This window comes from Salvelinus fontinalis, chromosome 24 (assembly GCF_029448725.1).
Source record: "Salvelinus fontinalis isolate EN_2023a chromosome 24, ASM2944872v1, whole genome shotgun sequence".
Classification (NCBI taxonomy): domain Eukaryota; kingdom Metazoa; phylum Chordata; class Actinopteri; order Salmoniformes; family Salmonidae; genus Salvelinus; species Salvelinus fontinalis.
The window spans coordinates 20,504,784-20,521,513 of NC_074688.1; the positions used below are offsets into that span (position 1 = coordinate 20,504,784).

General features: G+C 44.2%; 1 protein-coding gene across 8 annotated transcripts in view; it reads left to right on the forward strand.

Annotated features, from left to right (window-relative positions):
* LOC129822117 (kin of IRRE-like protein 3) overlaps positions 1-16,730 on the forward strand; it is a 219,401-nt gene that overhangs the window by 114,357 nt on the left and 88,314 nt on the right. For all 8 annotated transcript variants that reach the window (XM_055880073.1, XM_055880080.1, XM_055880077.1 and 5 more), the window contains exon 2: positions 7,888-8,037. In XM_055880073.1, coding sequence (XP_055736048.1) covers positions 7,888-8,037 — 150 coding nt within the window. The remainder of the gene's footprint in view (positions 1-7,887; positions 8,038-16,730) is intronic.

A 16,730-nucleotide genomic window follows, 5' to 3' on the forward strand; every position in this document is an offset into this window, starting at 1 on the left:
GGTAGGAACAAAAGAGATTGATAAGTAGTGCAGGGAGTCAGCATAGCGAAGCAACTAGCTAGCTTGTTCTCAAACCTAATGATAGAAACTCAGGAAAATGCCATGACTTTGAGTATTATGCACTCTTGCTTTCTGCTTTATGCCCTACTAATTAATTGATGCACCTCACAGCACGGTTCTGTGAGGTAGTCGAATTAGTGATTGCGCTCCAGATAATTAAATGCGTCAATCATGGCCCCGGCACTGTCAGTCGGAGAGGGAGTGGTTGAGTGGTTAGTGTGTGACTGATCAGCGTGTGGCGATGAAGGGCAAGAGCATGTGTCTCTGTCTCCAGGAGGAAGGACGACTGGCAACGAGATGGAGGGGGATGCATTGTAAATTTCTGCTGTCAATCACAATGTGGCATTTTACTCGAATAAGTTGGAGGCAAGGCCAAATGATCGGAGTTTGAGTTGGAACAAAGCCATTTGAGGAGAAATTACAAAGAATTGAGAGTGCTGTGTGTATGGTGTAGTCTAGTATGGCTTCAAAGATCATTTACTGATGTATGACGTTTATGACTCCCTCAGCAGAGACAGATGTAGTAAAGACATTGTTTACAGTTGAGAATCACATTCAATTAATTAATTTAGTATTCTTGTTATCCTATTCCCATAAAACCCATAAGTGAATACACTGAAAAACATGAATCAAAAATCCTGACTTGATGCTACTGTGGGGACTCTTGAACCGAAAACTTCCTGCAGGGAACGTCTGTATTACGATTAGATGTTATCAACGTGCAAAAATCCAATGACATGGAAGTGCTGTCATATTTATTCAATTTTGTGTCACATTCCCAGCATAGGAAGATTACTTTTTAAAGCAAGACTGCATTCGGGCTCCCGAGTGAGATAGTGGTCTAAGGCACTGCATCTCAGTGCAAGAGGCGTCACTTACAGTCCCATCCCATCCGTCCGTGATTGGGAGTCCCATAGGGTGGCGCACAATTGGCCCAGAGTTGTCCGAGTTTGGCCAGGGTAGGCCGTCAAGAAGTTGTTCTTAACTGACTTGCCTAGTTAAATAAAGGTTATTTTTTTTATTATAAAAATGTCAGTGCTGTCTGCCCTTCTGAAAGAAGTGCTTTAAAAAAATATATATATATTTTACTCCCCAATTTTCATGGTATCCAATCACTAGTAATTACTATCTTGTCTCATCGCTACAACTCCCGTACGGGCTCGGGAGAGACGAAGGTCGAAAGCCATGCGTCCTCCGAAGCACAACCCAACCAGCCGTACTGCTTCTTAACAAAGCGCGCCTCCAACTCGGAAGCCAGCTGCACCAATGTGTCAGAGGAAACACCGTGTACCTGGCCCCCTTGGTTAGTGCGCACTGCGCCCGGCCCGCCACAGGAGTCGCTGGAGCGCGATGAGACAAGGATATCCCTACCGGCCAAACCCTCCCTAACCCGGACGACCCTATGCCAATTGTACGTCGCTCCACGGACCTCCCGGTCGCGGCCGGCTGCGACAGAGCCTGGGCGCGAACCCAGAGACCCTGGTGGCGCAGCTAGCACTGCGATGCAGTGCCCTAGACCACTGCGCCACCCAGGAGGCCCAAGAAGTGCTTTTAATCCCGGATTTTTCACTCTTGTTGGTCCAGTGTAAAATTAACCTTCATACACTGACCTCCCTGACTGGCTGCTCCACATTCTCTGGTGTCTTTCTTTTTTGTGGAATCTACACATCACACATATGGATACACAGTTTTAAGATGTGCCTTGTTGGGGATTGAGAGAGGAGAATTAGGGAGCCAAAGCGATATATTGGGTGATAAGCCAGAAGGATGAGCTGTAGATAAACATTTGGCTATGGAGATATAGGCAGAGAGGTGGGGAGCTCAGATTGATCCAGCCATCAGGTTGGGCCCAATAGGCAGAATTCAATTAGAGAAAGATGGGCTTAGATACAGTAATCCATATTGCTTGGGTTTGTGTTTACTTTGGTCCTCAGGTTTGGATTAGTGGAAAACTGCTGGAGTCCTTTTACCCATTATTATGTCCTCAAATAACTCACATCGCCTCGGCACAGGTAAATTTAAAGCCTGTCGCTGCGCTTAGATAATTTTCCTATCTGTCTTCAGTGGGGCACTTTTCATCTTTGGGCAGGAGAAAATGGAACTGTGGGGTCCACTAGCTGAGTGGATGGTGATTCTAACGTGACTGAGGTTGCCTTGGATGTTAAAAAGGAAAACACAATAATGATGGGATTTATTCATTCATTTCACACTCTCATTAGAGGTAGCTGGGCTCGGCAGACAGTCCCCATGGTAAACAGGCACAGGATTAGGAGACGGAGCTGCCGGCCCCAGCAAATGAATACACCGACACAGCATGCCCAGTGGGTGGGAGAGGAGGTATAGGGAGGGATGTTAGGAGGGGCAGGTGACGGCATATCCATGCCAATATAGCCGCCAGGGAAGCCATAACATGCGCTTGGCCAAAGTTGTCACAAAACTACCTTGCAAACACCTTCCCTATTGTACATTCCACCCTCTCTCCAGCTCTCTCAGGCCTGAGGAAATGTGAAGACCAGGGGGATAACAGTCCCTGCTTATGATCCGTAGCTGAGCTCCAGGCAACGCGAACGGCATGACAGGCATTGGGCGGCCGCCGCTCTGATTAGTAATCTCAAGTGGACTGGATGTGCGGCTCTAATGGTAATTTCTAGGTCTGATTGGTAGACAGCGGTGAGATTGGGGCCCGCAGCGAGGCCGTTAGCGCTGGGTGAAGTGTGTGGAGTGTGTGGAAACGCAGTCACCATCCAGCTGTAAACAAATGATCTGAAGTGAAATGAAAACATTAGTTGAAGGCAATGTACTCATACAGGCATTATGTGGCCCTGCTCAGCGCCTCGAACAGCCTGCTTCCTCCAGAACCCTCAGCCCTTCATTCCCAATCTGAGATCTGCCGCCTTTAATTCATCAATTGACCCACAGAGTTCAATCAAAAGGCGTTGTGTGAATGAGCAGTGATTTGTGTTAGGTAGGGAGAGATGCAGCTGCAAGTTCACTCAGGGGTTGAGCCGAGGTCGGGAGGCCCATGGGTCAATGGTGAGGTATTCATGTTCTGTATGGCCCTATTTGAAAAACAACAAAGGATAGACCACATTTATTCTCTGTGGACAGAGCCGAGCCAAGGTATCATGTCGTGGCACTCTGATATCTCCATCTGAGAGAAACATACCTCCCATTCACAAAAAAATGGAGACTTAACTGGTCAGCGCTTTTTATATATTTTTTGGGTGAAAACAGGTGAGAGGTTTTAGCTTGAGGAGCTGTTGCTAGGTGGGGAAGCCTCCCTACATCCCTCCCTCAGGTTGTCCTCAGTGATAGGCACCTGGTGTCTACACTATCTCTACAAATGCCACCACATTCCTACACACAGACACAAACACACACCTGATCCCTCTAATCAGCCCCCATTTATCTCAGCATATTGCTCTGTCTAGACATTTCACAAGGCTCATTCTCATCTTCCTCCATTAGCAGAAGTTAATAAAGCGTTATTAAGAGGGATTTCGCTCTCTTCTGTCTCCTCCAGCACCTGAGCCTCACCGAAATCAGCATTCTCTCCGGCTACCAGCACCTCCAAAACCCCACAGAATTTTTTCGTTCACTGTCTATTTGTTATTATAAAATCGGCTGGGTTTTTCTTGCTCCACTTTAGTTTTTTTTGTCTCTCACTCCTCGTTTTGATCATCTGGTGCTATCGACCCACCATTCTTCTGCATGGGGAGAGGAGGAGGAGAGGAGAGGAGGAGAGGAATCTGTTGTCTCCACTCCACTGCACGTCATGCTCGGCTGCCCCTGCAGCTGGCCCAGGGAGGAAGAGGAGGAGGTAAATGAGGGGGCTCCGCTAAAGCCGCCCTGCTGTCCACCGGAGCGGAAAGCTGGCAGATGCGACAGAGCCTTGTACGACGCACAGGGCTGTGACTTCACCCGACACTGCTGAAGGACCTCCAGTCTTAAATGGGCTTACTCTGCTCCTCCCTCCCTTCCCCATCCACCCATCCTCCCTAACCCCCACCCCTACCCTGTTCTCAGTGCTCCTCTGGTGACCTACATATGTGGACTGCCATAGATAGCCTTTTTACGTGAATGAAGCAGATCTCCATTTTGCTGGTCAAGTGGCCACACCAGGTGGACCTTGTTTTTCTCTGTGGGTGGGCACCTCTTAATCTCCCAGCTTCTCTCTCCCCCTCTCTCTCTACCACCGCCTTCTGCAGCCCTCCTATATCTGTATGGGTCTATGAGAGGCTGTACTCTTGAGAAACCTCTGTGCTCCCGCATTTATGTCTGAGGAGAATGGCTCTTTCATCAACTAAGGGGGTGGTTTATGAATACTGCGGGGGTAAACAATAGCTTTGGCACTGTTTGATCTAGTCTCTATTCACCTAGTGAACCTGGAATTTGTGCATAATGTGTGTAGTGTGCATATTTCCTTTATGCAGATTTTAGAATATTAACTTGAAAATCTGTTGCCAATTGGATGGAAACCAAGCTACTGTCTTGAAACAGAGTAGCTCCAGAAGGGAATATTTAGGTTAGCATGTTTTTTTGGCAGGAGTTTTTTTGGCATTGTATTCTTTTTCATTACCGTTTTAATTAGATGTTAGTAGTAATTAAAATAATCATCCTAGGCTGTGAATAATAATAATCACTGGTGAGTTGAATACCTGATGCAGAAGGAAGGGAGGCTGTGACAACCTCTGAGAAAATCATCCTAATCTGTCTAATTTGTTACAATGACGGGAAGGATTTTGACGGGGTGGGGAGAAGGGATTTGAACAGCGGGTTAGAAGATGGAGCAGGTATGGGAGTATTAGTGCTGCCAAGGCGGAGACGCCTCCGACATTAAATCAATTACAGCAAAGGTTGAAGGGGTTGATAATAGCAATCCTGACTGGGAGAATAGAGAGCGGAAAAGAAGCAAATTTTCTTGCATTCTCTTCTTCTCTCACATGCCAAGAGATTTCGCAAGCTGCCGTCTCTCCTACCATGTGTCTGAGCACTGACTGGTTCACTGCGTGCAGCCAAGATATACCCCTCCTAGGAGAGTCGGAACAAGGCTGTCTGGGTAGTATACCCAAGGCCAACACAACAACAACGTCACAGGAAAACATGCCAGAGAGGCCCGTCGTGTTCCCGAAGATGAATAGCCCAGTATACTGTATGCTTACAGATTCCCAGCTCATTTTTTCAGATGTTGATTTAATAATGAGGGTGTGTGCACGAGATGCGGCATACAGCGGGGAAGAATTTGTATAAATCAATATGGAGACTTGTGTTTACCTTTTAACTAGCTATCACTCATGTTTCATCGGTCACAGGACTAAATATGACTGATGTGTTTACTAATGTAATACTTACACTGATGTAAAGACATTGTGTTTGTATTTCTATCATCTATTATTGACCCTCTCTCTGCTTTGTGTTAATGTTGTAAAAACAAAGCTAATCTGTTTTTTCTCTGTAATTACTATCAGAAATTAGGAAAATAACAACCCAAAGCATGAAAGAACAGGATTATTGTAAGCAATTCCAATATGTTGTGTGGATAGAGGTGCATTAAAGATAGCAACATCATTTACTATGTTTGTTGTTATTGCTATTATTGCAATACGTTACCTTTCCTCTCCTATCTGCCACTTTTATTCCCCTTGGACATATTGCAAAAGAATTATCAGGGGGGAAGCACATATCTCTTCATTATTTTCTTTGTTTGTGTGTGGATTGGGCTTTTTCTGTGTACATAAGAGGGAAAGCCAAGGCCATCCTAAGCTTTGCACAACAATTTCAATTGAAAGTTTAAAAAAAGAAGACAAAAAGACAGGAGAGAAATCAAACGAGTCCATAGAATTGATCTGAGACCACATGTCACTTGTTACCCTCAGTCGAGATTCCATCTTATTGATCTGAGACCACATGTCACTTGTTACCCTCAGTCGAGATTCCATCTGCTTGATCTGAGACCACATGTCACTTGTTACCCTTAGTCGAGATTCCATCTTATTGATCTGAGACCACATGTCACTTGTTACCCTCAGTCGAGATTCCATCTTATTGATCTGAGACCACATGTCACTTGTTACCCTCAGTCGAGATTCCATCTTATTGATCTGCGACCACATGTCACTTGTTACCCTCAGTCGAGATTCCATCTTATTGATCTGAGACCACATGTCACTTGTTACCCTCAGTCGAGATTCCATCTTATTGATCTGAGACCACATGTCACTTGTTACCCTCAGTCGAGATTCCATCTTATTGATCTGAGACCACATGTCACTTGTTACCCTCAGTCGAGATTCCATCTTATTGATCTGAGAGCACATGTCATTTTTTACCCTCAGTCGAGATTCCTTCCTTATCCCCCCCATCCCAAGATGCATTGCCTGTCTTTACATTATAGTAAGCCGAAGACCGTGCTTTAGCTCCTGGTAAACACAATGTGCTGGAGAGGCTAACATCTCAGCCAAACCCAGCTTCAGATGATGGCAACGAGACACAAGCAGGCGAGAACTATGGCCCAGATGACAGGCTGACTTTAAAAGGCTTTTTTTCTCCCCGCTATTCCTCTCACAAGGCCTTCCAATTACCCAATGGTCTTTGTGCTACAGTGTGGTAGGATGCCAAGGAGAAGGGGATGGAGGGCTGCTGTTCAGGTGGACTCAGAGGGAGATAGCTTCAAAGATATCAGAGCCTCAACATGCTCACCAACACTCTGCATGTCAGTGACACGTCTCACTAAGTGCCATTCCCCGACTGCACCTCCAGTATCCCCTGTCCACCCCACCACCCCCCCCCTACCCCTAATGGGGTCCGTCACACCGCACTTTCTGCCTGAGCTCTGGTAGCACCATGCGGCTAATAACGGGAATGGATGAAGTACATTAATGTGAGTGTGAGGTAATGTGTGCCAGAGATGTGGTGTTAGCAGACAGGGCTGTGATTTCGAGTGTGTGTCATACGAGCAGCCAATCTGCATGTGTGAAATCCTATGTAAATGAAAATGGTTTCGATTGCTTTTCTGAGTAGAGTTTCAGCAAAGTAGAACAACTCTAATGCACCTATCTTGTTGGGTTAGGGGTTTGGTGTTTGCAACAGTCCTTTTGGGTTAGATTTTTGTTAGGTTTGGTGTTTGTACAAGTCCTTTTGGGTTAGGTGTTTGCACCAGTCCTTTTGAGTTAGGTGTTTGCACCAGTCCTTTTGGGTTAGGTGTTTGCACCAGTCCTTTTGAGTTAGGTGTTTGCACCAGTCCTTTTGGGTTAGGTGTTTGCACCAGTCCTTTTGAGTTAGGTGTTTGCACCAGTCCTTTTGGGTTAGGTGTTTGCACCAGTCCTTTTGAGTTAGGTGTTTGCACCAGTCCTTTTGAGTTAGGTGTTTGCACCAGTCCTTTTGGGTTAGGTGTTTGCACCAGTCCTTTTGAGTTAGGTGTTTGCACCAGTCCTTTTGAGTTAGGTATTTGCACCAGTCCTTTTGAGTTAGGTGTTTGCACCAGTCCTTTTGAGTTAGGTGTTTGCACCAGTCCTTTTGAGTTAGGTGTTTGCACCAGTCCTTTTGGGTTAGGTGTTTGCACCAGTCCTTTTGAGTTAGGTGTTTGCACCAGTCCTTTTGAGTTAGGTGTTTGCACCAGTCCTTTTGGGTTAGGTGTTTGCACCAGTCCTTTTGGGTTAGGTGTTTGCACCAGTCCTTTTGGGTTAGGTGTTTGCACCAGTCCTTTTGAGTTAGGTGTTTGCACCAGTCCTTTTGGGTTAGGTGTTTTGAAGGTAATGTCTTTGAATGTGTTAGAGAACTGGATCCTAGTATCTGACCGTTCATCTATCTTTCTGTGTGTTTCTCCAGGGGTCCAGGCCATGTTCTCCCAGCAGCCCCAGGACCTGGTGGTGGTGGCCGGCCAGCCCGTCACCCTGCCCTGCTCCATTCCTGGCTACCATGGTGTTGTCCTTTGGATCAAAGATGGCCTGGCTCTAGGCGTTGGCAGAGACCTATCAGGTAAGGAAAGATATTTATCAAACCATAGGTCACTCTCAATCTCCTTCTGTCACGTGTCTGTTTCGGAATCACTTTTCCAATCGCTTACAAGCCAGTAAAATAACTTACTCACTGTCATATATCTGTCAATGTTAGACTTCTACCTTCACTGCTTTTCATCTTTTGAATGCTTAAGTCTTCTTTCTCATCATCATAGAAATGTCACTGCAGGTAGATAAACATACAGCACAATCCTATAGTAATGCAGCACTGTGCATTAAATGTGGTGTTAACTTCATTGTAACCACAACAAAACAAGCTGAAATTCACTACTTTCATTCATCTGCATGCTCTGCCTTATTTAGCCTAACATTGAAGTGTTTGTCATTTTCTGTTCAGGACAATCAGGACTACAAGTAGAACATGAAGGAACATTTGACATAAACAGTTACATGTATGAGTTGTATTGACAAATGTCAATAAACAAATTAAGAAAACCCTGATAGAAAATGTATTCATAATAATGCTGTACGTACAGAAATTGTTTACTCAGTGGGAAATTAATATCCAATTAGTAAGTGACAACTGTGTGGAGTTTAAAGTTTGTGACAGCAACTATGTGAGCTTACAGTATTATAGACAATATGGGATTTCTTATGATCTCTTTGTAGAAAAACCCCTCTATGTAGGAGAACCCCTGAGCGTCATAGAACAAAACAGATTACATGTACGTGTTCGTGAGAGTCTCAGCATAATAGTTTGTAGCTCTAACCATTGGAACTCTACAGACGTTGTTGTGAGAAGGACCGCTCCCGGACCCATTTGGGATCCGCCCTTGTCTCACAAACGCCACTCCAACTCAGGTCCCGTTAATCACACATACTGTACTAATGGTTGGTATCGGCAGATGCAGAAGACATCATCCAATGGTACAACCCAGAAGTCTGTAGCGCTAACACAGTGTTAAAAAGGGGTCCAAAACACAGTGAAAGTGGATTCAAGATTTAATTATCACACTCCATTTTCCACCCCAAATATCTAGGGTCCAATAATATATACAGTGAAATAACACAGACAGTTGTATTCAATTTAGCACTACCACAAAAATGAGGCCTCATTAGTATCTAATAGAAAGATAAACCTAATTCAATAACAGTTTGTGGTGAGCAAAGAAGCCCCAAAATAAATGTGAAAAACACTAAATGTGAAATCAATATAGCAAGGGGTCACATTTCAAGTACTTTTAGCTAGTAAATGGGTTTTAGAAGAGTAACTCACAATCCAAATGAAATCGGGCCTATTGTATTATTACCTTAATTGTTTCATTTGGAGTACCACTTACTGCTCCCCGCAGCTTCTCCACTTGACGTTGGCGCCTGATCCATATTCATGAGGCGTTATGACTATCTATTCTTCCAAATAAATATTTACAACCTTTTAACTTCCGCACTCTTGAGAGAGTAAATCCATATAGCTTGGAAAATCAGCATTATTTTTTTAAATATATTTTAATTCGATTGACTTTAGAAATGGGATCCTTGGGAATCACTACATTCTACGGCCTTAAACAGGGAGTAAGGGAGATGAGTCTGAAAACACCTCTCTTCCTACATCACTGAGGGATCACTAGCCTGTCTTTCAGAGTACTTGCCATTCAAGTCATGGCAAAAAATCAACTGGGGCCCTTTAAAAGCGGGACCTCTTATGCTCCGTGTGATTAAATATGTATTCCACTAGAGATCTGGCGTCTCCTACCCTCTTACCTTCAGTGACTGCTCTAGTGTGCCTTTCTTTTCACCGATAGAGCTCTTTAATTAAACCTCAGTGGACGACGGTGCCCAATAAATCCATTCCAGTCACCGGTCTGGCCCTTATCAGACCCCGGGAGGCTGGGGAAGGCAGTAAACAATGGCACAACAGTTTTGAAGTGGTTGGGAGGAGAGGGAAGAGAGGGAGAAGGACTTATGATAACGAGGAGAGAGAGAGAGGGTGTGAGAGACTCTTAACGGCACATCAGTAGCAGTTTAACAGTCATGGGCGAGAGGCTGTGGAGGGAGGCTGTGGACTGATCTCATTGTGTCTCCACCACGGTGCACCAACACTCCACTCTGTATGCGGATCAATGGCCAGGCTAGGACGCTCAGAGATGGGCAGAATCTGAATGCCACTCTCCACACATCCTGTGTTGTTGAGATACATCGATTTGGAGAAGGTTGCCATGGACGAAGCGATCTTTATTAAAAAGCAACAGCATGGACAGGGTCTTAGAGCAGTGTATTTAGATGAATGTCACTTTTTGAAATAAAGTGTACCACAGCTGCTCTGTTTATCGTCTGTTGCTACGTCAACAAGCAATACAGTCAGCCATAAATAATGATGGCATATACACAGCTATATACACAAAGCAGCAGTATACGTAAAAGTGTGAGGCGTCTAATATTGTGCAGAGCATTTCAATATAGGACCCACTCAGCTATTCATAGAAGGAGCTCCGTTAGCAGTAGCTCGCTCTGCCTGGGCCTGTTTCAATCCAGGGGAACAGTGATTGAAATGAGAGAAATCTTTCACTGTTCAGTCTGATAAATCAGAGGACAAAAGAGGATGATTCCTATCGCTTCCTGAATTCCTGCTCCTTCTCTTTGTGAGGCGCCTCCTATTCTAATTAAAGAGAGAGATGCAAAGCTGCACCAAATGACTGGCATGAATATATCTCAAAACAGTCCATGGAGAGTGCCCACCGGTGTAAGCTTTTGTGAAGGGCACACATGGAATGATTGAAAACCTAAGTCATGGAATGTTCCGGATTGTGTTCTGAACATTCCAGACAGAGGTGTAGAGTCATTGGAATCTACCTGACACGTTTGCTCCTCTGGCTTGTCCCCCAACAGCAAATTAATTGGTCATCAATTTCCGAATACCAACTACCCTATTTCCATCCCTGGAGGTGTCAGTGTGAGACGTGTCCTTCCTGAATAGCGTAAATCACTATTCCCCTGCCTCTATTCATCGTCCCTTCCCCTGCCATTGATCCACCATAAAGACAAATCAATTTCTGTCCTAATGGATTCATTACACTTAATGGGGCTATTTTACATTGTTTGCTTTAGTTAACAAACATTGTCTTTGAGATTCATTGAGATTAATGTGCGTTATATTTATACAACAGTGACATCCCTGAAATTTCCTCCCATAGAATGAAGCAGTGTTTTTGTATGCTCTACACTCTACATAAGAATGCCATTGTGTGTATGATATGTTTGACATGAACGTAACCCAGTTATGACTGACTTGCCTAGTTAAATAAAGGTTACAAAAAAGCGTTTCATGCCATGGAACAACGTCGTCACTAAATCCACTAAGGTCTATTCAAAGGGCATTTAGATGACATTAAACTGTTTTTTACATAAAGGTATTTTTTAAATGTACTCTCAGCAAGCTTTATTGTATTACAACAGCACATCTTATTATGTTCAATCTGCTAGAGGGCAAGAGGAGTCAATTGACTGGGTCATTTGTTTATGTACATGAACAGGGAAACTCAGTGGGATACTGTTGTATAACCCAATATGCCTACACTATATATACAATGTTATGTGAACACCCCTTCATATTAGTGGATTTGGCTATTTCAGCCACACCCATTGCTGACAGGTGTATAAAATTGAGCACAAACTCCATAGACAAACAATGGCAGTAGATTGGCTTTACTGAAGAGCTCAGTGACTTTTTTTTACTAGGCAAGTCAGTTAAGAACAAATTCTTATTTTCAATAATGGCCTGGGAACAGTGGGTTAACTGCCTTGTTCAGGGGCAGAATGACAGAACTGCACCTTGTCAGCTCGGGGATTCGATCTTGCAACCTTTCGGGTTGTCCAACGCTCTAACCACTAGGCTACGCTGCCCCTTGCAGTGTGCCACTGTCATAGGATGCCACCTTTCGAACAAGTTCGTTTTTTTAAACATTTTTTTTGTGCACCAGCACAAAGTCTAGGGGAGGGTCTGGGTGGGCATCTGACCACGGTGGTGGCTCAGGCTCCGGGCGAGGTCCCCACCCCACCATAATCAATCCTAGCCTCCATCTCCCCCTAAGAATGTCCACCCTCATTTTACCCCCACAAAATCCTCTTAGTAACATCAATGACAGGGACAGCACCGGGACAGAGAGATAGATCAAGACAGAGGGATAGCACAAGACAGAGGGATAGATCAGAATATAGAGGTAGCTCAAGATAGAGAGGGAGATCAGGATAGAGGGGCAACTCCGGACTGAAAGGCAGCTACGGACAGAGAGACAGCTCTGGACTGAGGGGCAGTTCTGGGTATATAGCCGTTTCTGGCTGAAGGGCAGCTCATGGCTGACTGACGGATCTGGACGCTCATGGCAGGCTGACGGCTCTCGACGCTCATGGCTGGCTGACGGCTCTCGACGCTCAACCTTTCGGGTTGTCCAACGCTCTAACCACTAGGCTACGCTGCCCCTTGCAGTGTGCCACTGTCATAGGATGCCACCTTTCGAACAAGTTAGTTTTTTTAAACATTTTTGTCCTGGTAGAGCTTCCATGGTCAACTGTAAGGGCTGTTATTGTGAAGTGGCTCAGCCACAAAGTGTAAGGGCTGTTATTGTGAACAACGGCTCAGCCACAAAGTGGTAGGCCACACAAGCTGACAGAACGGAACCGCAGAGTGCTGAAGCGTGTAGGGCGCAACAATCGTCTGTGCTCGGTTGCAACACCTCAGTACCGAGGTCCAAACTGCCTCTGGAAGCAGCATCAGCATAATAACTGTAGCTTCATGAAATGGGGTTCTATGGCCGAGCAGCCGCACGCACACAAGCCTAAGATCACCATGTGCAATGCCAAGCGTCGCCGGGAGCGGTGTAAAGTTCACCGCCATTGGAGTCTGGTGCAGTTGAAAAACGTTCTCTGGAGTGTTGAATCACGCTTCACCATCCTGTAGTCTGACAGACAAATCTGGGATTGGCAGATGTCAGGAGAACGTTACCTGCCCCAATGCATAGTGCCAACTGTAAAATTTGGTGGATGAGGAAGAATGGTCTGGGGCTGTTTTTCATGGTTCGGGATAGGCTCCTTAGTTCCAGTGAAGGGAAATCTTAACGCTCCAGAATACAATGACATTCTAGACGATTCTGTGCATCTAACTTTGCGGCAACCGTTTGGGGAAGGCCCATTCTTGTTTCAGCATGACAATGCCCCGATGAACAAAGTGAGGTACATACTGAAATGGTTTGTTGAGATCGGTTTGGAAGAACTTGACTGGCCTGCACAGAGACTTGACCTCAACCCCATGAAATATCTTTGGGATTAATTGGAATGCCGACTGCAAGCCAGGCCTAGTCGCCAAACATCAGTGCCCGACCTCACTAATGCTCTTGTGGCTGAATGGAAGCAAGTTCCCGCAGCAGTGTTCCAACATCTACATCCCAGAGATTTGAGGCTGTAGCAGCAAAGGGGGACCAACTCCATATTAATGTCCAAGATTTTAGAATGAGATGTTCGACAAGCAGGTGTCCACATACTTTTGGTCATGTAGTGTATAAGGCAGATGGGATCACCTCAAGGTCTAACCATTTACAATGCTTACTGTGGAGAGATCATTTCAAATTTCTCCTAAGTTTACACAGGGTCACACCAGTGCATTGTGCTTAAGCAGGTTCTTGTACTTGAACACAACATGGAAGAATCTTCATTCAAAGCATATATTCCAGGAATGGAGTCTCATTCAACTTCAGAGAAAGATGTCAGTCAAGCAGAGCTGCATAATCAACAACAGCATGGAACTCAAGACCAATGCTCATTAATGTTATTAAGCGAGTGATGCCCAGTTTGATCAACACTATACCAGAGTGATGTGTAACCTTTTTGACCTTCTTCTGGCCCTGAATGGAAGCTTTTGTACCAATGTGAATAATAAGACCCATAACTGCAAGCGGTATGTGGGCAGATGAGAGCGCTCTCTATCTGAGGATCTGGCTTTCCTATTAACAGAGGAACCACTCAGAGCTCACATAGCCTACCCACTCCTGTCTGTTTATTTGGTACCTCATTGTATGCTGGTCTTGTTATGTTTTCCTATGTTCTATGTTTATGCTATATACTCTTCTATCCTGCTTCCATCCCTCACCTTCTTTAGGCGTCAGCATGCTTCAGTTTGGCTGGTGCCTAGCCGAACTCGACAAGCCGAACCGAACTACTGTACTGTGCTCGCCTACTCCCTTAAAAGACCTCCACTTGAAAAATGAGAAAAAGCAGCAATAGTGATGTTTGTCCATTTTAAGACACCATAGCCAGTATATACTTTATCTGTCATAAATGTTAAAGTTTTTGCCGAAGAGATCTGCGTTGTGGAATTTTACGTCTGACTAAGATTTTTGATGCAGTATTGTTCAATAAAAAAAGTGCAGGAAAATGAGTCATCACTAGTTGAATGACAACAAAGACTTTTTTAAGAATCCCGACTGTTGACCAATTACCTACAAATAGGCTTAGGTGTCGGCTCTGAACTTCGGCTTGCCTCCAGATAAAAAAACACTACCGAACTGTTTCGGCTGGGAAGATTAAAAGCTACATGTGGGTAGGTGAAATACAGAGTGGTTTAATCGGCTGTAACTCATTCCACTATCTGTAATGGCAGTCCTCCTCCTCTTCATCTGAAGAGGAGGAGTATTGAGGGAACCAAGGCGCAGCGTAGTGAAATGACATAATTTATTAACGAAAAAACACGAACTTGACTAAACTAACAAAAACAACAAACGGTGTAGACAGACCTAGACGACGAACTTACATAACAAAAGAAGAACGCACGAATAGGAAACATAGGCTACACAAATGAACGAGGAACAAAACAAACCGAAAATAGTCCCGCGTGGTGTACAGACACAGACACGGAAGACAATCACCCACAACGAACACTGTGAAAACGCCTACCTAAATATGACTCTTAATTAGAGGAACGCCAAACACCTGCCTCTAATTAAGAGCCATACCAGGCAACCCAATAAACCAACACAGAAACAGAAAACGTAGAATGCCCACCCAAACTCACGTCCTGACCAACTAACACATATAACAAATTAACAGAAATAGGTCAGGAACGTGAGACTATCAGAAAATGAGGGCCAATTCATGGTCTATGAAAGTGATTGGGATCCAATGAAGCAATGGACGATAATTGGACTTTTGGAGCACAGTGATCTCAGTATCTGAACTCAAGGACTTAAAGCCATTGTATCTCGTAGTCCATTTGTCTTAATGTATTATATTCATATTTGGTGGCATGTGCTAAAACATACCTCTTTATATCCCCAGTGTTTAATACTAAGTCACTGAAAAATATTTGAAGAGAACATTACTCATTGATGGATGCAACGGAATAGATTTTTCATCCAGACATTTATTGGCAGTATTCCAACAGTGGGGTTGGCAGAGATTGTAGCTGGTTAGAGTGGAATACCATCTGATTTATAAAGTTCAGTTTGACTAACCGCATCATTGGATAAAATGTTTAACTGTTGGCCTGGTTATGCTTAAACTCTCCACTCTATCGGGTTCTGTCATCAGCGAATTACAGGAGAACCTTAGGAGGAGAAAGCAATCTCTGCCAAGAAATACTGAACATTTTGGAGAATTTCACAACCAGAGATTCTTGTTTAAGTCACATTTCTCCAATAATTAGACAGAGTTAAGCCTTTAGAGAGCTTTTCAAGTTATTCAAATTGAAACTTTGTACAGTTTTCCATAAAGATTCACAATCAAACATATCCATTTCTGACTTCTTTTTTCTCAATGGGGAAATGCGCTCCTCGACACACTCTCAATGCAAATTTCAATAAGGGAAGTGTTTTCCAGCTATCCCACTGGTCACACACTAGTTGAATCAACGTTGTTTCCACATCATTTCAATAAGGGAAGTGTTTTCCAGCTATCCCACTGGGCACACACAAGTTGAATCAACGTTGTTTCCACATCATTTCAATAAGGGAAGTGTTTTCCAGCTATCCCACTGGGCACACACTAGTTGAATCAACGTTGTTTCCACATCATTTCAATTCAATTATGCTGAACCATAATGGAACATATGTTGAATTGTGCTGTAAAATGGTTAGGACTCCTGGACATACCTCTTCATGCATTATTGAACTATAAATCTCACACCGCTGTGCTGCTAAAACACATCTCAATCTCTAGCCATGCCTCTTCACCATGCAATAAAACATACTGTCTCTCCAGAATACAGAAACCTCCTCAACCCCTATCATCATCAATACAACATACTGTCTCTCCAGAATACAGAAACCTCCTCAACCCCTATCATCATCAATAAAACATACTGTCTCTCCAGAATACAGAAACTTCCTCAACCCCTATCATCATCAATTAAACATACTGTCTCTCCAGAATACAGAAACCTCCTCAACCCCTATCATCATCAATTAAACATACTGTCTCTCCAGAATACAGAAACCTCCTCAACCCCTATCATCATCAATAAAACATACTGTCTCTCCAGAATACAGAAACCTCCTCAACCCCTATCATCATCAATTAAACATACTGTCTCTCCAGAATACAGAAACCTCCTCAACCCCTATCATCATCAATTAAACATACTGTCTCTCCAGAATACAGAAACCTCCTCAACCCCTATCATCATCAATTAAACATACTGTCTCTCCAGAATACAGAAACCTCCTCAAC